The sequence below is a fragment of the Meles meles genome, chromosome 9 (genome assembly GCF_922984935.1).
Source record: "Meles meles chromosome 9, mMelMel3.1 paternal haplotype, whole genome shotgun sequence".
In the NCBI taxonomy this organism is placed as follows: Eukaryota; Metazoa; Chordata; class Mammalia; order Carnivora; family Mustelidae; genus Meles; species Meles meles.
In genome coordinates, this window is record NC_060074.1 from 71,585,830 (window position 1) to 71,613,067 (window position 27,238).

The 27,238-nt window shown below is 37.8% G+C and overlaps 1 protein-coding gene across 3 annotated transcripts in view; it reads right to left on the minus strand.

Moving 5' to 3' along the window:
- Positions 1-27,238, minus strand: part of ATF2 (activating transcription factor 2) — an 83,938-nt gene that overhangs the window by 54,088 nt on the left and 2,612 nt on the right. For 2 of the 3 annotated variants that reach the window (XM_046019331.1, XM_046019329.1), the window contains exons 2-3: positions 14,781-14,879; positions 1,272-1,346 (exon numbers count right to left, since the gene is read on the minus strand). Coding sequence is in view for 2 of the 3 variants with exons in the window: in XM_046019329.1 (XP_045875285.1) it covers positions 1,272-1,303 (32 nt within the window). In the remaining variant the exon portion in view is untranslated. The remainder of the gene's footprint in view (positions 1-1,271; positions 1,347-14,780; positions 14,880-27,238) is intronic. The other variant, XM_046019330.1, reaches the window with a different exon arrangement.

Sequence of the window (27,238 nt, forward strand, 5' to 3'; positions counted from 1 at the left end):
TACTTGGATGCAGTCAGCCAAATTCTATAGGACAAAGACCTGGTCACTTCAACAAATAAATGTGGAGAACAAAAGAGAGGAGGTAGGGGGAAACTGCTATAGATTAAAGGAGATTTAATAAATATGCTAACCAGGGGTGCGTGTGTGGCTCAGTTGGTTAAAGGGTTACCTTGGGCTCAGGTCATGATTCCAGGGTCCTCGGATTGAGCCCTACACTGGGCTCCCTGCTCAGCAGGGACGTCTGCTCTCCCTCCCCTTTGCCTATCCCTGCCACTCATGTGCTCACTCTTTCTCAAATAAATAAATAAAATCTTAAAAAAAAAAAAAAAAGAAATATACTAACCAAATGTAAATCCTCTTTGAATCCTGATTTGAACAAAAATAACTATAAAAAGAAATTTTTGAGTTTTTTGAGATATTTCCTATATCTGATTTAGACTTAAAGTTCTCAGTTATTTTTTCCAACAACTTGTAAGTTTTAAATTTTGTCTTGTATTTGACTCAATTAAAAATCTGGAAACATTATTCCTTTTTCAACATTAGCTTGTTAACCATTCAAAGCAATGTTTCCCAAAGCATTTAACAGGGATGACAATAGCTGTTATAGAAAAAACATATGTAATCCAACAGATTTGGGAAATGCTGGAGTACTTTCTCTTTTGTAGGAATTTTCAGAGCCTTTAGTATATTCAAGCGAAATGACTAGAGAAGCACCTAGAATATGGCGTTTTAGCCACATCCATTTGCAATTCAAAATGCTTTTTCATAGAACATCCCATGGGACTAGTATTATTTGGAACTCTAGAAATCAAACCCTAAAGTATGTTTATGTTTGTCATAGGCACATCTTGATGTTCTATTTGATAATTTAAAGACATAATAGTGGGTGCCTGGGTAGATCAGTTGGTTAAGTATCTGCCTTTAGGTCATGATCTTGGGGTCCTGGGATTGAGCCCCTCATAGGTCTCCTCGCTCGGCAGGGGGTCTGCTTCTCCCTCTCCCTTTGCCCCTTCCCCTGTTCCGGCCCTCTCAAATGAATAAATAAAATCTTAAAAAAAAAAAAAAGATACCTCACTTCTGATTCATTAATGCCAGAGGTCTCAATAAAAAAAGACATAATGGGACTAGCTGCTAAACTAATATACTGGGTAAGTGGGGTTCTTTTTAATTATCAAAAGAAATACTGAAATATTTATCAAAAAATGACTATAAAAATTTTTATGATCTAAAATATGAAAAATTGGTAAAAATACCAAATACAGCATACATACCTGGCAGAATTCACATGTAACTTGAATTTCATAAGTTGAACAACTTATCACGTCCTCTTTTTCATGGCAAGGATACTGAAAAACAAAGTGGTTTCACACTGTTATAAATAGTTTTCTAAACACTTCTTGAAACACAGGAAATAAAAACACCTGAATAATTTTATTCTTTGGACTACTGTCAACCCCAAACCCTGTCACTTTAAAAAAAAAAAAATTTTATTTATTTGACAGAGAGAGACACAGCGAGAGAGGGAACACAAGCAGTGGGAGAGGGAGAAGCAGGCTTCCCGATAAGCAGGGAGCCTGATGCAGGGCTTGATCCCAGGACCCTGGGATCATGACCTAGCTGAAGGCAGATGCTTAACCGACTGAGCCACCCAGGGGCCCCCAAACTGTCACTCTTAAGAATCTTTATAAGAGGTAAGAATACTGCTCCTACAATATGAATATCCATATTAATGACTTAAACATAGGTATGTATATATCCAACTCCATCACAGAGGGTAAAAGGAGAAAAATCATTTAATCCAATCCTTAGGGCAGTGGTTGAAAGGCAACTATTAAAAGAGTAAAATTCCTGACTTTGGAAGTCTGATGAGAAAGAGGAGATGTAGCATGTTAGAATATCTATTTGGAAAATTTTTAACTTCTTAAAATATAGTCTTGGAAATGATCAAGTTCTCAGCCTAATTTATCAAAATTCTATTTGTCCCATAATATAGTTCATCTATGTAAGCATCTCCCTCTTCCACAGTCTTATAACTTATTTATTTGATATTAGGGTTTTTAAAAAAGACTTATTTGAGAGAAAGAGAAAAAGAGAGAGAAGGTGCAAAGGGAGACAATATCCAAGCAGACGCCCTCTGAGAGCAGAGTCGACACGGGGCTTGATGTCATGACCGATGAGATTAGGAGGTGAGCCAAAACCAAGTCGGATGCTTAACTGATTTTCACCACCTATGCATCTCTGATTATTAAAGAACAAGTACAACATGTTGAAACTATCCAGGTCAGTGGCCCACTTTAAAAACTCTGCTTGGGGGGCCTGGTTGGCCCAGCTGGAAGAGCATGCGATTCTTTTTTTTTTTTTTTTTAAGATTTTATTTATTTATTTGACAGAGAGAGAGAGAGAGATCACAAGTAGGCAGAGAGGCAGGCAGAGAGAGGTGGGGGTCGGGGAAGCAGGCTCCCTGCTGAGCCTGATGCCGGGCTCGATCCCAGGACCCTGAGATCATGACCTGAGCTGACGGCAGAGGCCTAACCCACTGAGCCACCCAGGTGCCCAGAGCATGCGATTCTTGATCTCAGGGTTACAACTTCTAAACCTATGCTGGGTGTGGAGATTGCTGAAAAAATAGTAATAATAAATAATTCTGCAAATACCTCATCTTACATTCACTGAAACTCCATCCAGTGGAGAAGAGTAACTATATGCTTATTCAAGTAAGACACGGATGAATAGAGAAAAAAATTATTTTTCATAATTTTGCTTGTAAATGTGGTTATCAAGAATGTATTGCTCAGAAAAACTGGACAATTCCTCTGGGGGAATGTATAAATAGCCACAGTTCTGAGTATTTGAGATATGGGTGATTTGGTATAGCAGATAGAAGAAGAAAGTTTTTTCCCTGGTTTCCAGGCAAAACTTGTATCTGGTAGGGTTCTATTCCTCCATTCACATCCAACTTTATCATGCTGTCTGTGAGAAGACGGAAAAGAACACTAAAATAATCCAAAGGGAATCTATAAAAGTTATGTTTCTGTCATTACCCATAGAATTTGAGCTTAATGAGGGCAAGGAATTTATCTTTGGGTTAACTACCTAAAACAGTGCCTACCTCACAGCAGCATTTACTCATTAAATATTAAGGAATGAATACCCATATGATATGAACAACTCAAGTAAGTTTAGTCTACCTCAAAAAACTCTTATAAAACTAGTAAAATACAATTTACATTGCTATGAAAAATCAAAACAAAATTTAAATTCAGTTAAGTTGAAGAAACATTTAAACACCAAATATATCCCAAGACACAAAGATGAAAAAAGAGTTTCTGTACCTGAGAGACTTTTAATCTAGCAGAAGAAAGAGGACTACAGTAATACAGTTTCAATTCCTTTGGTAAGAATAAAAGTTAACACACTATGAGAATACACAAGTAGTGCAGGAACTAAACTGAAAGTTCCAGAAATGCTTTGTAAGGGAATGAGCCCTTGGTACCCTTTTTTCTCTCATCTTTTCTACTCCCCACCATTACAACTGCCCCCTTTGTCTACAAAAGAAGGTCCTTACCTACATATCAGCCTATTTCCTAGCCAACCAACAAAAATTCCCATTCCTTATTATTTTCTAAAACCTAACTGAAGTAGTTATAAATACAACAGCTGAAGGACCCTGAGACATAAATGATGGTGTTTGACGAGGCCTAAATGCTATCTCTTCCTTAAACTGAATCTCAAGCCTCTACAGCTAGGCTTATTTCTTTTTTAAATATGGATTTTATTTATTTGAGAGAGAGCACAAGTTGGGGAAGGGTGGAGGGAGGAGAAGTTGACTCCCTGCTGAGCAGGGAGCCTGATGCAGGGCTCCATCCCATCCTGACCTGAACTAAAGGCAGATGCTGAACCAACTGAACCAGGTGCCCGAAGGCTCATCTCCCTTTTACAGCAAAGTTGGAAATATGCTCATAGGGAAAAGGAGGCTTTGTTAAACTCTAAGTTATTGGAGAATTTGATGACTATAGAGAATTGTTAATATACCACACCATTCCCGGGCAAACATCCAAACCTATACTGGTAAGAGAATCGCTGTCATAAAGAATACACAACAGGGTTCTAGACAAAATTTAACGTCCTTTGATTTCTCTAATCTCAGTTTTAAGTCTTCTTCTAATAGTCCTTTATCTTTCTTGCCCCCATGATACAGTGCCAACAGAGTTACTCTTTTCTCTTTCAACCAACAAATATTTGAGTGTACACTTTGGGTTTGGCACTCTGCCAGATGCCAGGGATATGGTGGTGAACTAAGATAGGTATCTGCTTTCAAGAAGCTTTCAGGATTGTGAGGGAGTTCACATAAGCTAATCAACCATGCAGTGCAGACTTCTTTCCAGGTTCCTAAGACAACTGCATAGTATAAACATGTACATGTTCCCCCCAAAATGTTTCTCTATTTCATTGCTCTTACGAATTTTATTTTAGAACCCCAAACTTAAGGTACACTTTGAAAGTTGGTGCACTTTGAATTTTGTTACAACACAGCCACAGCAATTTCTACTATTAGGTATCCCACATAAATGATGAGTCTTACATAATTCTAAAAAACCTTTAAGGTAGAAGTTTGGGGTTCAGAAGAAGGTCACCATTATTTGATAATATGAACTGAACTTCAGGTACTGAACTAAGACATAGTAAGGAACTTTAAATTTGCTCCCATAAAAATACAGAAAAGCAAAAAGAAAAAATAAAATTCACCTAAAATATCACCATTTACTGTTCAGCAATCCACAGAGTACATATTCCAGTCTTACTAATGTACAAGGATACACAGCTTTACAAATTGTAAAGGCAGGATTACAGCCTTATTTAAAATACAATTACCTAAATTCTGCCACATCATTAAATAGTAGTATTATTAAATATTAGATGTAATTTTTAATGGCTATATAGTATTCCATCATATAGGTTATGACATATTTTCACTAATTCCTTATTAGTGGTTTTTTTTTTTGCTTAAACCACTATTATTAGATTTTTATCATTAGCTAATATTCTTGATAACAAATCTATGTACAATATCTATAATAATTTTCAGAAGAGGCAGGGTGCCTGGGTGGCTCAGTGGGTTAAGCCTCTGCCTTCAGCTCAGGTCATGACCTCAGGGTCCTGGGATCGAGCCCCATATCAGGCTCTCTGCTCAGCGGGGAACCTGCTTCCCCCTCTCTCTCTGCCTGCCTTTCTGCCTACTTGTGATCTCTCCCTATTAAATGAATAAATAAAATCTTTTTTTAAAACTCTTTTATTTTTATTTATTTATTTGACAGAAAGAGACCACAAGTAGGCAGAGAGGCAGGCAGAGAGAGAGGGGGAAGCAGGCTCCCCGCTGAACAGAGAGCCAGATGTGGGTCTCAATCCTAGGACCCTGGGATCATGACCTGAGCTGAAGGCAGAGGCTTTAAGCCACCCAGGTGCCCCTGAATAAATAAAATCTTAAAAAAAAAAAGTTCACAGGAGTTTCTAGAAATGAAATGAAATTACTAGATCAAGGAGCCCAGCACCTCTGCCATGTTTTCTAGAGCCAATGTAAATGCCCTGCAGCAATGGCCCCATGGAACAGGTCAAGCTGGAGGCAGAGGCATGGTGAGGACCAAGGTATCCCAGGTGTCTGCGGAGCTTCAGCAGTACTGCATGCAGAATGCCTGCAAGAATATCCTGCTTGTAGGTGCTCCAGCTAGAAGCAACCCTTTCTTTCCAGAAGCCCAATCCCGTGCTTTATTCTAAAGGCTTGTAGGGAAGATGTTTCCTGAGGAATGCATTTAAGTACAAAGTGATGAATGACTGCTTCCAAATCTTAAGAAAACATTTTTCTCCAGCCAAATGACTTTTAGGTATTTCAGACTTTTCCTGTGGTCTATTCCTATAGCCAAAATTCTACAGAAACTGATGAGTTTCTATTCAGATAAGGAAACTGGGTGGAGGAACAGACCTTAAATGGCCTGATTCTTCTGTTAAAGTGCTTTTATATTTAAGACGGACAAAAATGTTACCACCAAATACAACTCTTCCATAAGCAAATTACTAGTGTTTCTCTATCTGAAACATAATGTTTGTTTTATTTGCTAGATGTTTACATTTTGGGAGGGAAAACATTTTTGTTCATTAAAAAATGGAATATTTTGTAATTTGTTGTTCCAGGGATTTCTATACCATAGAAAAATAATTTTCCTCATGAATTTACAGTTTCTAAATGAAGACAAACAATTCATTTTATTTTTTAAAGATTTTTATTATTAACATATAATGTATTATTTCCTCCAGGGGTACAGATCTGTCAATCATCAGGCTTACACACTGCACAGCACATACCCTCCCCCCAATGTCCATAACCCAAATACCCTATCCCTACCCCCCCCCACCCCCAGCAAGGCTCAGTTTGTTTTGTGACATTGAGTCTCTTACAGTTTGTCTCCTTCCCCATCCCATCCTGTTTCATTTTTCCCTTCCCTGATCCCCACAACCTCCCACCACCCCCCACCCTCCCTCTCAAATTCCTCCTATCAGAGAGATCTTATGATAACTGGAAGACAAGCAACAAGCATTTTAAAACTGAGGGAAGAACAGGTTTTATTGGGGCACCTGGGTGGCTCAGTCAGTTAAGCATCTGCCTTCAGCTCAGGTCATGATCCTGGGGTCCTGGGATTGAGGCCCACATCAGGCTCCCTCTTCAGCGGGCAGTCTACTGCTCCCTCTCCCTCTGCTGCTCCCCCGCTCCCCAACTTGTGTTCTCACTCACTCCACTCTCTCTCTTCCTCAAATAATAAAATCTTAAAAAAAAAATAGGCTTTATTAATCAAATGATGTCTTGATTTTTCTAAATGAGAAGACTGCTGTATTTTTAACACTAAACATGGGAGCTGTTTCTTAGCAAACTCGTTTGGAAAGATTCATGTCATATCATGTATTAGAATGCCCAATCCTGTGTATGAAACAGATTTGGTCTTTGTCTTCTTTAAATTTCTCTACTTTATAGCTGTGATTGTACTTTAAAAAAATAAATATACTACATTATTTCATATCTTTAAAAAAATGTTTAAATGTGATTTTCAGAACACTGCAAATGATTAAAAATTAAATGTGAAAAGACTATAACCCAAATGAACTTTTTAAAAAAAGTATTTATTTATTTGAGAGAGAGAGAGAGAGAACCCACAAGTGGGAAGGACAGAAAGGGAGGGAGAATCTCAGGCAGACTCTATGCTGAGCACGGATTCCAGCACCCTGTGATCATGATCTGAGCAGAAATTAAGAGTCGGACGCTTAACCAACTGTGCCACCCAGGTGCCCCAACCTAAATAAATTCTAAATGTCACAACCATTTTACTTTGATGATGTGGCTTTGATTTAATTTGGTACACTTTTAAAAGAATATTTTGTGTTTATAATAATCTTTGATAAGCTTAGAAGTAAAATTTCTGCTTAATTAAAAAAACAAAAAACAAAAAAACAACGAAAAACAAAACCAACAAGAACAAAATTACTATGTCAAAGTGATGGGATATTTATAAGACTCTTGATTTACATTGTTAACTGCCCTCGCATATCTAGTATTGATTTCTACTTTACCAGTAGTAAAGACCTCATTTCTCAATATCCATACCAACAATGAATATTATTATTATTGTTTAAAGATTTTATTTATTTATTTGACAGACAGAGATACAAGTAGGCAGAGAGGGAGGCAGAGGGGGAAGCAGGCTCCCTGCTGAGCAGAGAGCGGGATGTGGGGCTCGATCCCAGGACCCTGAGACCATGACCTGAGCCAAAGGCAGAGGCTTAACCCACTGAGCCAGCAAGGCACCCACAATGAATATTTTTTCTTTTCTCAAGATTTTATTTATTTATCCAACACAGAGAGAGAGATCACAAGTAGGCAGAGAGGCAGATGGAGAGAGGGAAGCAGGCTTCCCACTGTGCAGAGAGCCTGATGTGGGCTTCATCCCAGGACTCTGGGATCATGACCCCAGCCGAAGGCAGAGGCCCAACCCATTGAGCCACCCAGGTGCCCCCACAATAAATATTATTTAACATTTTTGTCAGATTAGTGAAAAAAGTCCCTAATTTTAAAACTGCATATCTTGATACACTAATAAGGTTAAACTTTTTCATATATATAATCATTTGTAGTTCTGTGAAATGCTTCCTTTGCCCATTCTTAAAAAACCAAATCTCAGTCCAAAATTCTCTCTTGAATACAGATCACAGGCTTTCTTAACACATGGATTTATGATCATGTACCTTACTGTATTCTTGATCTAGTACCAACTACCTAACCTTCACAAATGAGGTACCAAAGGGCAACTTACTCAAGGTCAAGAACATTTTTAATGCTATACTGTGCCTGACAGCTGGTATGCCTTGCTATACACTATGTATATCAACTCTTATGCCTTGCTATTCTATGCCTACCAACCATATAGAAACTTTATGTAAACCACATCTAAAAGAAAAGTAGTGTAGAAAGACCCTTTAGGACTTTTAGAATTATTCAACAGATCTACTATCAAATAAAATCATACATAATATGAGATGCATATAAGAAAATAGTAAAGAAGAACATTTCGAGGAAAAATGAATAGAATAAAATGGGAGAAATTAACTAGCAAACCATTTCTTATAACTTAAAATACAAAAGTCAAGCCTCCATAAAAAACATATATAAGGATGTCTTAATGAAAAGCAGCTTAGACAGGCTACTGGGAAGCAGACAGTCCAGAGTGTCAGAGCTGAGGCAGAGAGAAAACTGTCTATAGATATGGAGAGTAGCTGGGGAAGTAGGAGGCGGCAACCATATGAGGTGAGTGACAGAAGTGGTACCAGTCCAGCATAGTATACCAGGGCCCAGGATGGAGAACATCTACATGACGAGGAGAAGTTGGCATGGTAGCAACAGGTGATTCATTATATACACACATAGAGGTTGACAGAATACACAGATATATCAAGGATGTAGTGGGTAAAGGTAAATTCACACTAGAGGTGAAGGTAATTATACAGAATGAATCTTGGTAATCAGAAGAAAATTGGAGATATTGGTGTGAATTCCTAACTTTCAAAAGAGATATAAAGGTACAGCAACAGAGATACGAAGGTATAGATGATAATATGTATGTATATATCCATATATGTTCATATATTTCCCTAGCTGTGTCTACTGACAGCCTGAGAACACGGATACCCTCAAAGCAATACACCTACGAGGCACCCAGATCTTGATGTCTAAATACCATTCTTTACCGAAAGGAACCTGGGCTCCTTCAAGAATTGTCTGGTTCCAGGGCTATGGTAGGGCAAGTACAGGATGGGCCTTGAATATCTTTTGCAAGAAAATTAACAAGGACTTGGTTACGAATTTGGCTATAACGTAGTCAAATCCAAAACAATTTCAGAATCAAAATAAATAATGACAGTAATGGATCATATCATGAATAAAATAGGATTCTATTAATTCACACTGATATAAAAGAATAAATTCAACATTCAATAAGACAGAACATTTATATCCAAAATATCTCCTGATAAAATATATTTTAATTACAAAAGTCTGGCATGTATCAACTTACTCAAATGATTCAAGTTAACAAAATCAGAAATAAGGAAAACCAGTATCGTGTCCTCAGACAGGATGCTCAGCATCACTTCTATGAAGTCACGTCAAAGATACATAAAAAACCTGAATCTAATCCTGTAAAATATTACACGACCCCAAATTGAGGTAAATGCTTCAAAATAACTAGTCTTTCATCTTCTAAGGTGCCCAAGTCATCCAACTCATGCAAAGACTAAAGAACTATTTCAGATTAAAAAAGATGAGTGAAACATGACAACTGACTGCAATGTGAATTCTAGACAGAAAATTTTTGCTATAAAAGGACATTATTGGAACTGGCAAAATTTAAATGTGATTTGCAGATTAGATGATAGCAATATATCAATGTTAACTTACTGATTTTCAGGGCTGTATTATATAGGAAAATGTCTTATTGTAGAAATTAAAGTATTTGGTATAATGGGACATCTTGCTGGCAACTCACTCTTAAAAACTCCTGAACTAAAAAATTAAAAATGGAAAAACTTATGGAAGGAGTTTAAATTATAGTTATTTACACTATAATAACATACTATATACCCACTATATAATTAGTGTCATGTAGTGTTTAGGAGTAGTTATGAGAAAAATACTACAAAACATTGATTCTCTAACGATTCTCTGCTTGTTTCTGATTTATAACTTTCATGTTATGGGATGTCAAAGAGTAGAAAAATCACTTTTATACTGCAAGGTTAAGAGCAAACAGAACCACGATGGAACAATTACCATACCTGAATAAAAACTCAGATGATATCAGATAATTATCTGTAGTATTAGTCCCTTTTTTTAATATGGAATGTGTTAAAGTAAGATGATCCTTTAGGTCACTAATAACAGAATTCAAAATGGCATGGGAATAGTATCATTCAAATGATTCAGCTGATAAAAATACCTGGCTTTTCTTTAATCTCCATTAGAAACAAGAAAGAAAGAAACCAACTTACTTCGTAGAAAATAGGGTGGGTAAATGAAGCTTTAAAAATGGGAAGAAGGGGCACCTGGGTGGCTTAGTGGGTTAAAGCCTCTGCCTTTGGCTCAGGTCATGATCCCAGAGTCCTGAGATCAAGCCCCCATCAGGCTCTCTGCTCAGCAGGGAGCCTGCTTCCTCCTTTCTCTCTGCCTGCCTCTCTGCCTACTTGTGTCTTGCAAATAAATAAATAAAATCTTAAAAAAAATAAAAATAAAATAAAAATGGGAAGGAGAAGGATGCTTGGCTGGCTCAGTCAGTCAAACATGTGACTCTTGGCCCCAGGGTTGTGAGTCTGAGCCCCATGTAGGGTGGAGATTACTTAAAAACAAAATCTTTAAAAAAAATGGGAGGGAGCAAGTCAGTTTCGGGTGATTAACTTCAAAAATTTCTAGAGCCTTTTTTTAATTAAAAAAATATTTAAAATTTTTTTTTTTATTTAAGCGAACTCTACACCCTATGTGAGCTCGAATTCACAAGTCCGAGATCAAAAGCTAAATGCTCTTCTAACTGGGCCAGTCAGGCACCCCAAAAATTTGTGGATTCTAAAATGTTAATTTTACTGATCCTCTAGTTAGCCACAGGACTACAAATGTTATAATTTCTTATTGTAAAAGCATTTACTCAAGTTTCAAAGCAGATTTCTAAAATATGGATAATACTAAATGTTAGGTACAATGCATAGCATTCCCAAAAATTTCTAATACAACTACTTTATAAAATGTATTTGGAAAATATCTGCCTATTTTGTACCTTATGCCATATTAAGAATAAGAGATACGGTCCTTGCCCTCAAAATCAAATTAGTAAGGACAAACAAGTATAATTTAGTGATATACATATAATAACATATACACAGGCACCATGAGAACATGGGAGATTAAGATTATGGAGCTGGTCATCTCTCCTCAGCACCAACACTCTCCTGGAGAGAGCCAGATTACCAGTGAAGGGCAATCCTATAATATCCATGACCCTAACATACTTGCCTCAGGTGAACCAGGGAAGACACCTAAGCAAAACCAATCAGATTACCTCTTCAGAAAATTTGTAAAAAGAAAAAAAAATCAGCCAAACAGAGGTGGGCAGCAGAGATTCCAAATCATACTCCAGACTGGTAGACATTTACTATCATATTCATACTGTTAAGAAATTAATGAAACCCAGAAGAGGGTAGGCACAGAAAAACAGAGATGACAAACCATGTAGCCAAGAAGGAAAGTAGTTTCTGTAATGCCTGACTATGCTTTCTGTGACTGAATCATGCAAGTCTTCTGTATTGAGTATGAGCTCTTTTTAAAAACAAAACAAAACAAAACAAAACCCCTGAATTCATTTGGTTAAGTTTCTAACCACTAACTAAGAAAAGCACATGGCCAAATGTGGAGAGAGGGTCTGGGAAGGCTACTACTGAAGAAGTAGTGCCTGAGTACAGTCTCAACGGTAGAGGCATCAGATAGTGAGGGATGATGTTTCAGCAGAGAAGACAGCAAACGTATAGAATCACAATGAAGCAGAGTACACTGAGGGATCTTTAGGAATTTCTGATGGCTGAAGCATGTGGATATAAGGTTGAAGTGAAGAGAGATGAGGCCAAAAAGAGAAGCAAACCCTGGCAAGGAGTTTGGATTCCACCCTCACCACCCCCATCCCACTGCCACTCTGAGGTTATAAATATAGGCCTGTGCCAAAATGTTGAGCTAAGCAAGTTTTTCACATTTTTAAATGGGCGGGGGTGGCAGGAGAATAAGCAACAGAGACCATATGTGACCCCTATAAAGTCTAAAATATCCACTATCTGTCCCTTTAAAAAATAAGTGTGCTTAATTCTGCTGTAAAAAAAAAAAATGTGAAGATTTTATGAAGAGGAACTAGATAATCAAAGGGGAATTTCTGCAAGATCTAGCAGAAGTATGGAGGATGGATTAAAGGGCAACACTATGCATAAGAAAGTCAGTACAAACTACTGCTAAATTCAGAAAAGAGAAGGATGACTTGCACACCAACAGTACCCATCAAAATGAGAGGAAAGGACCAGTTATGAAAAGAAATGTTGAGGATAAAGCCTCAAATCCATAATACTTCCTCCAGACCACTGCATATGGACTGACTCCTGCCTTCTAGCTCAGTCTTATGCTATTCCTTGATCCCTTGGCTCTAGTTTCATGCAGGCTTTTAATCTGCTCTATCTCAGCCTAGAATACACTCATTTCCCACCTACCCATCTTAGTAACTGCTCACCCTCCATCCACTCTCTCTACACTGAAATTCAGATCACTCATTTACTTAGTCATTTAGTCAATAAATATTTATTGAGTACATGCAAGAAGATAGGAATTGTGCTACACTTAAGGGTACAATGATACAGACACAGTCCCTGCCTCATGGAATTTACATTTTTTCAGAAAGATTTATTTATTTTTGAGGGGGTGGGAACACACACATGTGGGGGGAAGGGCACAGGGAGAGAGCGAGGGAGAAAGAAAAAGTCACGGGAGGTGGGGGAGAGGAAGAAGCAGACTCCTCACTGAGTGCAGAGCCTGACACAGGGCTCGCTCTTGTAACCCTAAGCGCACAACCTGAGCTGAAATCAAAAGCTGAACACTTAACTGACTGAGCCACCCAGGTGCCCCTGGAATTACATTTTATGGAAAATAATTCTAACCAAATGAGGGTTTGAACATTTAAGTTGGTCAAGTAGCTCAAAAATTATTTCACACTCACACACACACACAATCAGTGTGCAAGAAAAGTTTGCCTTACTTTCCTCCTTAAAAAATTTCCTGCTTAAAAATTACTTTTTCAAAAAAATTTACTTTTTCAAATACATTATACATATATATTTATTTTCTAAATTTTGTCCAAATTAGAGTAGCTGTACATTTACACATGGTTTCTCTTTTGATCTTAACCTTCAGATTCAGATATAACAGCACAGGCCAATCAATCTGCTTGTATATCTTGATATATCTGACAAAGTCTATCACTAGACTACCATGTTTTGAAAGATTTTGTATGCCAGATCACATTTAATCTACCAAAATTCTCCTTCCATTTTTAGAAGCTATATCCCCAAATTATAAATGGCTTAAAACGAGAAACCACTGTATTTTATAACTTTAACATCACCACACTGTGACTGACACACAGATTTTCAATAAAGGTGTATTTGAGGACTGTATAATTTCATATTAATGTTTCTGATCAGTGTGAATAATCATGGAACTAAATTTAGTTGATTTAACTCAATACAAAAGCAAATAAGTGTTGACATTTCAGTTAGCAAGTACAGCCTTCAAAGGGGCAATACTTTTTATCCAAAATATTTTTGGACTACAGAAAATACTTCCAGGCTTTAGGCTGGCTCAGTAGGTAGAGTACGTGACTCTAGATCTTGGGGTCCTGAGTTCAAGCCCCATATTGGGCACTTAAAAAAAAGAAAGAATAGACTTCAAGGAGTAATTTTTTTTTTAAGATTTTATTTATTTATTTGACAGACAGAGATCACAAGTAGGCAGAGAAGCAGGCAGAGAGGGAGAGCGGAAGAAGAAGGCTCCCTGCCGAGCAGAGAGCCTGATGTGGGGCTTGATCCCAGGACTCTGGGATCATGACCTGAGCTGAAGACAGAGGCTTTAACCCAATGAGCCACCCAGGCGCCCCTCAAGGAGTAATTCTTGTTACTATCATGTATAAACTCCTAGAAGAGTTGAGACTTTCATATGGGAACCCCTTTGCTATAGAGAATTCCCTAATCAGGTAAGTTTAGGAGGCTCTGTCTTCAGCTCAGATCACAATCCCAAGCTCCTAGGATCTAGTCCTTCAGCACGCTCCTCGCTTAGTAGGGAGCCTGCTTTTCCCTCTGTCTGCCTTTCTCCCTACTGTGCTCTCTGACAAGTACATAAAATCTTTCCAAAAAAAAAAAAAAATTAAACAATTTAATGTTAAGTCTTCAGTGTGCTTTTCTTTGTGGATATGCACTGTAGCGCCAAAAGAACATTTCCAAATTTACTAAACCTCCAATTTTTTTTTTTTTCCTACTGAACACTATCAATATGGTAGGACACTAGCACCCTGAGGATACAATCTGGAAGCACCTGCTGAATTCAGTAATATTTGAGAGACAATTGGAAAATTAAAAAAACATTTTTGCATTAGAAGCTTAAAATCTCTTACCTTTCTAACTGGTGGGCCATGAGCTTTATTCACCGCTGCCAGGAATCACTTAACTCTAATCAGGTAAGCAGTGCTTCTCAAGTTTCCATCTGAGTATCCCTAGGGCAAAGGAGAGGTAGAAAAGAGACTGAACACCTTACTCTGTGACATCTGAGGAAATAGGCTCATGCAGTTGAACTCTGTCACAAAAATGTTTAAGTATTTACTTTAAAAATGTATGTCAAGGGGCGCCTGGGTGGCTCAGTGGGTTAAAGCCTCTGCCTTCGGCTCAGGTCATGATCCCTGGTTCCTGGGATCGAGCCCCGCATCGGGCTCTCTGCTCAGGGGGGAGCCTGCTTCCTCCTCTCTCTCTCTGCCTGCCTCTCTGCCTACTTGTAATTTCTGTCTGTCAAATAAATAAATAAATAAAATCTTTAAAAAAATAAAAATAAATAAATAAAAATGTATGTCAAGTTTGTCTTTCATGCCATTATTTTCTGATATAAAAATTAAGGTTCCCTCTAAAAGTTTCAATGCTCCAGGAAGATGTTTATCCTGTGGTCACCTGTAACTCCTAGCAAAATGCTACGTAGAGGTGTAACAGCTTCAAAGATGGAAGTACAGCAATGGAATCCTGGTGAAAGGAGAAAAATGAAGCTTTTTAATGGGGAACGGGGGGTAGTCATACATAATAGGTGAAATGGCAATGCTGAATCTGACATTCAAAATTCTGAGTGGGGATGATAATATATATATATGTGTGTGTATTTTTTTTTTTCTTTTCTTCCACTTTTTATTTAGAGATAAAAATTTTTTCTTGTGTCAGGGCTGTACCATACCATCCAGGGGACCCAGTGCATATGCTTCTCATTTGGAAACAGCTCAATTTTTTAATACCTCTATCAGCTGGATTGGGTTCAGCTATGAGTGACAGAAAACTCAAAATTTGTTAACAATGGCTTAAATGACTCAGAAGTTAATTTCTCTCACATAAAAGCACAGGTAAGCCCAAATCATGATCATTAGGCTCCTTCTATTTTGTTGTTTTGCCATCCTCAATATGTGGTGTCCCCTTCATGGTTTAAAATAAGTGCTTACGGTCTAACCATAACATCTGCTGATCAGATAGCAGGAAAGAGAATGAGATGAGCAACAGCCTGCTATTTCCAACAACTCACAGGAAACTTCTATTTACATTCCGTACACCAGAACTTAACAGCTATACCAGGCTGAGAAATAAATTCTTAATTTCATCATATGCTTAGTTAAAAACTGGAGCATCTATAATAAAGAAAAAGAAGAAAATGAATACTGGTCAACATTTCTGTCATCATACACCTCACCTTAAAATGTAAGATGGTTGGATACCTTGTAGAAATGTCTTAGCAGTCCACTGAAGGGAGCTTTCAAAAGCAGAAAGTCCTGCCAGTGGCCAAGGAGCAAGACCAGTGTTCATAAAGAACTTCTCTAAATATAAAAGGCCAATCTGTAGGTGACAGAGAAAAGAGAGAACTCTGAAGACCAGAATAACAATGCAAGAGCAAAGAAACAACCTAAGTTGCAGTTTGGGAGGATAAACTCACATATGCAGTCCACAAAACTCAGAAACAATTAACACAGGACCATTATGTAAGTAATGGAGTGCCCAAGCGGATCTGGGTAAAAACCTGGCAGAAAACCAAGTTACCAATTCCACTAGGAAAAGGCAGTCATCCTGGAACAAGATTAAAAGGGAAAGCAGACTCTCCTCTACCATTATTTAAGGACTGAACTCTCATTATCAGGCTGTGTATGAACTTGGGAGATGTCCCTATTGCAGACTGTTGAAAAGAAGGAATGGACTTTACCTTGAATAAGGCTGCTGAAACAGTCTTCATGTTTAAAACTCTGATGAGAATACTAGAAGCTGGAAAGACTCTCATTTCAAAGCTGGCATCAAAATTCTGTTTTACACAGATTATTCCTTAAAGGGAAAGGGACCTGAACAGGATATTTAGCTATACACATGTAAAATAAGGACTATAAATGGAGCAGCAGTTCAAAGGACAAATGTCTCTGCGTAAAGGTTCATATTTTCTAGACAGAGATAAATTTCTGCAAATTGTTTTTCAGGGAAATGTATATTTTTAAGTAGGGCTTCAGATTTTCCTACAGAGTGTTGTGCTCTTATTTTAGCAGTTGCTCACAAAAGACCAGGAACTAACACCCTAGAAAACAGCAAGATGGACTTCTGGTCTTCACTTCAAGAGAAAGGCAAGAAGATTAAGCTAGCAAGCTATACCTGGCCTGGCCTATACAGCTTATGTTTTATGCATGCAATGTTAAGATTAACAACTTTGAAACACATTAAACAGTATTTTTTTGGTAACTTGAAACACACAGATGTAAAGGCCTTCTCTTTTACCACCACTACCCTACCCTAGCTACTGTATATATATTTCTTATACAGGTGTATCTTATTTTATTGAGCTTCACTTTACTATGCCTCACAGACAGTTCATTTTTTATAAACTGAAGGTTTTTGGCAATCTTCACTGCATGGAACAATTCTTTTGGTGCCATTTTTTTCCAGCAGCATTTGCTCACTTCATGCCTTTGTGTCTCCTTTTGGTAATTCTTGCACATTTCAAGCTTCTTCACTATTATTATATTTATTATGGTGACCTGTGATCAGTGATCTTTGATGTTACTATTACAACTGTTTTAGGATGCCAGGGACTACACCCACATAAGACAGCAAACTTAACTGGTAAGTGTCTGTAAATTCTAACTGTCCCACCTACCAGCTCCTCCATCTCTCTCACTCTCTTTCTGCTTCCCTGTGTTGTCTTGAGACACAACAATATTGAAACTAGACCAATTAATGACCCTACAATGGCCTCTAAATGTTCAAGGGAAAGGAAGAGGGACACATCTCTCACATTAAACCAAAAGCTGGAAATGATTACGTTTAGTGAGGAAGGCATGTTGAAAGCTGAGACAGGCCAAAATCTAGGCCTCTTGGACCAAACAGGTAGCCAAGCTGTGAATGCAAAGGTAAACTTCTTGATGGAAATCAAAAGTGTCATTTTAGTGAACATGCAAAAGATAAATGAAACAGCCTTAAAACCGAACTTTTAGTGGTCTGAATAGATCAAACCAGCTACAACATTCCCTTGAACTAAAACCTAATCCAGACTAAGGCCCTAACTCTCCTTAATTTTAAGAAGGCTGAGAGAAGTGAGGAAGCTGCAGAAGAAAAGTTGGGAGCTGGCAGAGTTGGTTCATGAGGTTTAAGTAAAGAAGCCACCTTCATAACATAAAAGTGCAAGATGAGGGGGCACCTGGCTAGCTCCATCAGTAGAGCATGCAACTCTTGATCTTGGGGTCTTGAGTTCGAGCCCCACACTGGGTGTAGAGATTACTTAAAAAAATTTTTTTTAAAAAGTAGAAGGTGGGGGTGCCTGGGGGACTCAGTGGGTTAAAGCCTCTGCCTTCAGCTTAGGTCATGATCCCAGCGTCCTGGGATCAAGCCCCACATCGGGTTCTCTGCTCAGCTGGGAGCCTGCTTCCCCCACCCCTCTCTCTGCCTTGCCTCTCTGCCAACTTGTGATCTCTGCCAAATAAATAAACAAAATCTTAAAAAAATAAAATAAAATAAAGTAGAAGGTGGGGATGCCTGGGTGACTCAGCTGGTTAAAGTGTCTGCCATGGCTCAGGTCCTGATCCCAGGGTCCTGGGACAGAGTCCTGCATCAGGCTCCTTGCTCAGCAGAGAGCCTGTTTCTCCCTCTGCCTGCTGCTCCACCTGCTTGTGTTCTGTCTGACAAATAAATAAATAAATAAAATATTTAAAAAGTAGAAGGTGAAGGAGCAAGTGCTAATACAGAAACTGCAGGGGCGCCTGGGTGGCTCAGTCAGTTAGGAAACTGCCTTCGACTCAGGTCATGATCCCAGGGTCCTGGGATTGAACCCCACATCAGGCTCCCTGCTCAGCAGGGAGTCTGCTTCTCCCTTTCCCTGCCGCTCTGCCTACTTGTGCTCTTTATCTCTCTGTTGAATAAATAATTTAAAAAAAAATCTTTAAAAAAAATACAGAAACTGCAACAAGTTATGTAGAATATCTAGCTAAGATCATTAGCGAAGGGGACTATACTAAACAAAAGATTTTTAATGTTAATGTAGATGAAACAGCCTTAGATTGGAAGAAAATGCCATCCAGGGCTTTTATAGCTAGAAAAAAGTTCATGCCTGGTTTCAAAGCTTCAAAGAACAGGCTCTCTTGTTGGGGACTAACACAGCTGGTAACTTTAAGTTGTAGCCAATGCTCCTTGATCATTCTGAAAATCTTAGGGCCCTTAACAATTACACTCAATCTACTCTGCCTGTGCTCTAAAAATGGAACAAATTCTGGATGACAGCACACGTTTTCAACATAGTTTACTGAATATTTTAAGCCCACTGTTGAGAACTGCTGCTCAGAAAAAAACATTCCTTTCAAAATGTTACTGTTCATTGACAATGCACCTAACACCCCAAACCGCTTAAGAGGTGTGTAACAAGATTAATGTTTTCTTGCCTGCTAAACACATCTATTCTGCTGCACATGGATCAAGGAGTAATTCTTTCAAGTCTTATTTAAGAAATATATTTTTTATAAAACTGTAGCTACTAGAGATAGTGATTCCTCTGATGGATCTAGACAAAGAAAACTGAAAACCTTCTAGAAAAGACTGACCATTCTAGATTCCATTAAGACCATTTGTGATTCATGGAAAGAGGTCAAAATATCAACATTAACAGAGGAGTTTGGAAGAAACTGACTCCAACTCTCATGATGATTTTGAGGGGTTCAAGACTTCAGGGAAGGAATTAACTCCCCATGTGGTGGAAACAGCAAGAGAACTAGAAGTGAGCCTAAAGATGTGACTGAACTGTTTCAATCTCATGATAAAACTTGAACAAATGAGGAGCTGCTCTTTAAGCATGAGCAAAGAAAGTGATTTTCTTGAGATAGAATCTACTCCTGGGAAAGATGTTATGAAGATTATTGAAATGATCACAAAAAAAATTGGAATATTACATAAAATTCGTTGAAAAAGCAGTGACTGGGTTTGAGAGGACTGACTCCAACTTTGAAAGTTCCTCTGTGGGTAAACTTCATTGATGTTTTACTTAAAGAAACGGCCATAGCCACCCCAACCTCAGCAACCACCACCTCATCAGTGAACAGCCACCACGGGCAAAACCCTACACCAGCTAAAAGATTACAACTGCCTGAAAGCTCAGATGATGGTTGGCTTTTCTTTTAGCAAAAAAGTATTTTTAAATTAAGGCATGTAAATTTTTTAAAAAAAGATAATACTAGCACACACTTAACAGACTACAGCATAGTGAAAACATAAATTTTATATGCACTAGGAAACCAAAAACTCCATCAGACTTGCTTTACTGTGGTCGTCTGGAACCTAACCCACCATATCTCTAAGGTATGCCTATATCTGGATATAATTAACCTGTGGTTAAGGGGAATGGGCTCCGCTGAAGGAGGCAAACACTGCTAATGGTAAATATTCTGGGAAGCAGATATTGTGTCAAAAAACAAGGCTCAGAAAGTAGATATTCATGTGAGAAAGGAACTAAGTCTCTCTTGACATGGACTCAGAAGACTCTATGGGCTTCTGGCCTTGTGGGAGGATAAGGCCTAGGCAGGAAGAGGATAGTCTTTTCAAGGTAGTATTCAAACAGGTTTATGTATTACTGAAGGTACACTAATGCATTCCAACGACACCTGAGAAAGATAAATTGTAAGAAAATTTCCTATCTGTATTTCCCTATGTTTTCTTTCCTAAAAATGATCTACTTTCCCTAAATCCTCATCCTTCCACAGTTCAAAAGAAACTCCCACTTCCCATCCATACCAAATCTCATTACCATGCATTGCCCCAGGTTGTAAAACCTCCACAGAACCAAACAAGGGGATTATTTAAAAAGTGTCTTAAAGCCTACCTTAATTCAGGCACCATTAAACCTCAGGTTTGTGTCTTTGCCTGTCTTGTATTTCTGCTAAAGTACTGTTCTTAAGAATGGCATTTTGTCCTGTGTTTAGGAATGTTCTGAATTCATATATACTGTTTAGTGTGATGACAGGAAAATAAAAACTTTTCATTTAATGACTGCTTCTTCCATTCTCAAAATATTGTTCAAAAATACACTGTCCCGGGGCGCCTGGGTGGCTCAGTGGGTTAAAGCCTCTGCCTTCGGCGCAGGTCATGATCCCAGCGTCCTGGGATGGAGCCCCACATCGGGCACTCTGCTCAGCAGGGAACCTGCTTCCTCCTCTCTCTCTGCCTGCCTCTCTGCCTACTTGTGATCTCTGTCTGTCAAATAAATAAAATCTTTAAAAAAAAAATACACTGTCCCAAGAGAGCTCCATGAAAAGAAATCAATAAGAAACTTATAATCTAAGTTCAATTTATATTTATTGCAGAGAGGTATGAAAAGATATCAATACTTTAAAACATTAAAATCCACTGGATTCAAATAAAATTACGTTGGAGAAGTGGAAGTTAAATAGACGGTCAGTAAGAGGAATAATGAAAATTTCCAACTTTTAAAGATTCTAGTGTTTTTTAAAATGACATCAAATCACTACTATTAGTACTTACAAAAAATAGTGTCAGTATCTAGAAAAGCCAGAAATTGTACTTTCTTTCAACTTTTAAAACTTAAGATGAAAACTTTTAAGATTCAACTTAGAAATGTGCAAAGGTACAAAGTTTATCAAATTTCTTTTCAGGAGCACATGAGTGTAATAGGTGGAATGGTCCCACAAAGTAGTCCACACCCAAATCCCTGGAAACTATGAATAGTTATATTACATTACAAAATGGACTCTGAAGATGTAAAAAGATAACAACTCCTAAAACAGGAAGATTATTCTGGGTTATCCAGGTGGCCCAATCCAGGAGCCCTTAAGAATAGAAATCTTTCTCTGTCTGAATTCTGAGAGATTCAGTAGTAGCATAAGTCACAAAAACGAGAAGCATAAAGGAGACTTGTCTTGCCATTACTGGTGGGGACAGGACTGAAAGCCTTTCAGCTTTTTTTTTTTTTAAGATTTTATTTATTTAACAGAAAGATGGAGAGCACCAGTAGACAGAGCAGCAGGCAGAGGGAGAAGCAGGCTCCTCACTGAGCAGGGAGCCCGATGTAGGACTCGGTCCCAGGAGCCTGGGATCAATACCTGAGCCACCTGAGCCCAACACTGATGCTTAACCCACTGAGCCACCCAGACGTCCCAGCTTTTCAGCTTCTAAGAGCAAATACCAACTCTGGTTATCAGTCCATAAGGAGTCTGCATTTAGCCAAGAATCTGAATGAACCTGGCTGGAAGTGGGTTTCCCCCCAGGACACTCTAGCATGGAATACAGCTGAGCCAGCTAATTAATTTTGGATTTGTAAGACCCTAAGCAGAAGACTCAGTTGAGCCCACCTGGACTTCTGACCTACAAAAACTGGGAGATAAATCTGTGTTGTCTTAAGATGCAAAATATGTGGTCATTTGTGATGCAGGAAGAGGACATTAACAGAGTGAGTAAAAATGTTAGTAAGGAGGGTAGGCTTGTATCACAAGGCTTCGGGGCAGCAAAACCTTATATACACACATAACTCCGTGCTTTAATTTTCTTCCTATATCTTGATCAAGAGCCACAAAATCCAAAAAGCGATTCTAGAGCAATCCTGGGGTCCTGGGAACATCACTATGGTCATAACAACAAAACTTGGAACCTAAGAGTTTGAAAACCTGTAACTATGAGCTAGTAGGACTTTACTCCCTTTCAAGGTTAAGGTAGCTTTGACTTTCTATATTAGAAAAATTCTAAATGGTATGAGTTCACTATGTTCCTCAACGGTAAGAAATAATACACCGCTTTCAGTGTTGTCGAAAAGAATAAAGGATGGGGCGGCTGGGTGGTAGAGTCATTAAGCGTCTGCCTTCAGCTCAGGTCATGATCCCAGCGTCCCGGGACTGAGCCCCACATCAGGATACCCGCTCAGCGGGCAGCCTGCTTCTCCCTCCCCCACTCCCCCTGCTTGTGTTCCCTCTCTTGCTGTGTCTGTCTCTGTCAAATAAATAAATATCTTTAAAAAAAAAAAGATAACAATATACGTAAAATACATAGTATAGCGCATGGTGCTTACATGGTATCTATTAAGTTTATTACAAGTTCTGTATTTTACTTTGACATTAAATGTACATTTTCCTAATGCTTAATTAATCCTAATCTTACTACCTTCTTTAAAGCCCCAAACTGAGAACTACATGTTTAGTTCAACTTTTGAACAAAAGACTTTAAGTCTTTAACCCATGAATTTGATGTTATCCCATAAGGTTATTAGATATATAACGTTCAGTTCTATGTAAGGAAATCAAACACCTCAGAAGTGTGAAAAACAGAAGCCCAGCTTTAATGAGAAAAGCAGCTTTTAATTTTGCCCCACTGGCAGCAGACATGACAGATGTTCTTCACACATATCCCTAATTCCCAAGAGTACATAAGCGTTTTGATGAAATTCCTCAAAGTTGATGGCACACATGAAGAACACCTCAGACTTTTCCCAATATTGTATTCATGAAAGTATAAATATGTCAATATTGAGACCAACCCAATATATCAAAATATCCGTTAATAAAAATATTAGTTTTTAAGTTAAACTTCATTTTTAAAGTGAGTCTTAATTATTCCCAGACCTCTAATCCCTAGGTGATATAAGGTAAGCAAGTTCTACTCTTATAGCCTAAAATCACAACAAAACACTAGAAACACAAATACAAGGGCACAGTGGGTTAGGTGTCCGATTCTTGGGTTTCGGCTCAGGTCATGATTTCATGGGTAGTGGGATCCAACACTGTGTCAGGCTCCGTGCTCAGGAGGGAGTCTGCTTGAGGATTCTCTCTTCCCCACTCCTTCTGCCCTCCCCTACTAAACATACACTCTCTCCCTCTCTAAAATAAAATAAATAAATCTAGGGACGCCTGAGTGGCTCAGTTGGTTAAGTGTCTGCATTCAGCTCGCGTCACAATCCCAGAAGGGTCCTGGGATGGAGTCCTGCATCAGGCTCCTTGCTCAGGATATACAGATGGCCAACAGACATGTGAAAAGATGCTCATCATCACTTATCAGGCAAATGTTAATCAAAACTACAAAGAGGTACCACCTCACACCCATTTTAGAAGGGCTAAAATCAACAACACAAGAAAAGCAGGTGTTGGCGAGAATGTGGAGAAAAAGGAACACCTGGCATTGCTCGTGGGAATGCAAACTGGTAGAGCCACTGTGGAAACCAGTATGCAGGTTCCTCAAAAAGCTAACAGAACTACCTTACGATCCAGCAATTGCACTACTGGGTATTTACCTAAAGAATACAAGAACATTAATTCAAAGAGATGCATGCACCCTTATGTTTATAGTGGCATTATTTACAACGGAAGCATCCCAAGTGTCCATTGATAAGTGGATAAAGATGATGTGACACACACACATACATACATACACACACACACACACACACACACACACACACACACACACAGGACTATGACTCAGCCATAAAAAACAATGAAATCCTGCCATTTGCAATGACATGGGTGGAACTACAGAGTATTATGCTAAGTGAAATAAGTCAGTCAGAGAAAGACAAATACCATATGATTTACCTGTGTGTGGAATTTAAGAAACAAAACAAGGGAGGAAAAAATGAGAGAGACAAACCAAGAAACAGACTCTTAATTATAGAAAAATGACAGTTACCAGAGAACAGATGAGGAGTGGAGGGGATGGACTAAACAGGTGATGGGGATTAAGGAGTGCATTTGTAGTGACGAGTGCAGGGTTATATATGGAAGTTCTGAATAGTGTATTGCACACCTGAAACTAGTAATAGGTTAACTAACTAGAATTAAAATAAAAACTTAGAATTAAAAAAAAAACAAACATTAGAAATGTATTTTATTTAATCATCTCTTCCACTATGAAGAGGGAGGAATGAAAGGTTTCACCAAAATGTTTCTAGTGGAATAGAAAGAAAATGATAATTAGACTTTATGGAAATCAAACAGTTACAATGTTATCATCTCAAAATATGAGCATGCTATACTACAGAAGTTTAATATAAGAAAAGTCTGACTTGGGGACAAAGGGAACAAAAAATTGGAGACACTTTCTCACATGCATTTATGAAAATTCTAACATAGTAAGTTGCACCACAAATTATAAGTTCCTACAGAAAACTCAACTTTATGGCCAAAGCTACTAAAGAGATGATTAATGTCCTGCCTTCAAGCTACATCACACATACCTGGTGGGGCTTTGGTAGGTTATTATTTCTGAATGTCCTTTAACAATAATTACCACACCATATTCTAAGTATTCATTAGTTCCTAACACTGCTTTAAGCATTTTATATACACTAATTCTTTGAACAAAGCTATGAATTAAATATTATCTTTAAAATTAAGGAAATTGAAGCACAGAGAAGATGATACAGATAGTAAGATGATACAGATAATAAGTGGCAGACCCATGACAGTCTGGCTCCTAATAAGTACCCTAAAACATTGATTATATGCATACTATGCACCAGAAGACAACACTAAGGAAACAACTCAATCGGGCTATAACATACACATTCTTCATTTCAAAGATTACCTATTTGGAAATAAATGCCATAATGAATTTCAATAACTCATAAACCTATAGATTAAAAAGTAGCTCTTATATCAAAGTAAACTAGCATAAAACACCCAGCATGTAAACCATGTAAAACTACATCAAATTTAAGGATTACTGTTACTACACTGTCGAGTTCTTTGTCAAGTAATCTGTATGAGAAATAGTGAAATGAAGAAAATATAAAATATACATTATCTGTCCCAGCACACAGATCACTGGTAAGCAGTAACTTGAGACTGATATGGTCTAACTAAACAAAACTGCTAAATAATTCAACTTATTCCCTCTAATAAGTCCTAATTATGCAATCCTACTTTATTAATCAGCACAACTCCAAAGTTGGTAAAATTATGATAAAGTTGGTGTACTCAGATTCTGACAGTGTAGACTTGCTCTATCAACTCTTTGGAGAGGCAAAAATCTGGCAATATAGAAACATTTAGATCCTTTGACCTGGGGTGCCTGAGCGGCTCAGTCAGTTAAGGTTATTATCCTGGAGTCCTGGGATCAAGCCCCGCATTGGATGCTCCTTCCTCAGGTAAGAGCCTGCTTCTCCTGCCTGCTGCTCCCCCTGCTTGCACTCTCTCACTCTCGTTCTATCTCAAATAAATAAAATCTTAAAAAAAATTTTTTTTTTAAATATATATCCTTTGACCTAGTAATTTCACTTGAGATTAGTATCCTACAGAAACAATTCAAAATAAGTAAAAAGACGCATAGGGATGCTCAATTCATTGCTAAAAGAGAAACTGAAAACAATCATTTTTCTGTTGGCCATTTAAAATAGAAAATAAAACATAATGGTAACTAACGATAAAATTCTATCAAAGCTATAACATATACACAGAAATCAGATGGCAACAAAAATAATGAAAAGTTATTTATCAGAAGGGCAAACTTGTGGTTGATTTTTAGTAACACTATTTTAAGAACTATGAAGTTGGAGTGACAAAAGTTTAGGTTCAGGTAAGCAAACTAAAGAACATCTAGGGAATTTGTAACTTAAGGTAGTAGTATAGATAAAGATATACACTACCAGCCAAAGAACCAAAATACACTTGGTATTTTGCCAACTGGCTTTTTGCCAATTGTAATCATTCCCACCCTGTTTTCCCTACTTATCTTGTTGAGAATCTCTGCAGTAATAAGCTACTACTACTGTTGGGGCTGTTTCTATTCCTTGGGTGTTAAGACAGAATAAAAATGAGAATCACTATCTTTGTTAAGACAGACAATGCAGACATGGGTGAATAGCTTTGCCCCAAAAGCACTCTATTTACACCCCTTCTTGTTACAAAGAAAGTTTGTAACACTCTACTACCACTGCCAAAATGCCAAGAAGGGAAAAAAATAAAAGCATCACTTAAACATATTTAAAAATGTAAATGAAAATACATTTCAAGATTGTTAAAATGAAAATAGTATATATAATATATAGGTATCTATAATTATATAATACATGACACGTTTATAGTAATATACGTAAAATAATTCCAATTATTGTTGGCCAGAGAGTTCCACAAACTTCCTTAAATTTTTATGAAATTATATTTTACTCTATCTTTTTAATCTTGAGCTCAAGAAACAGAGGAAAAACATAAAATGTTCTGTCGGTTTTTCCCTGGACATAAATAGTGAATACTAACATTAATACCTCTTCATTAAGAATTTCATTAAGAAAACATGCAGTATTTTAGGTAAGACCCCTATTCTCAAGGAACAGATGGGAGTTAAAGGATAAACACAGAAATAGTAAGTTAAATTA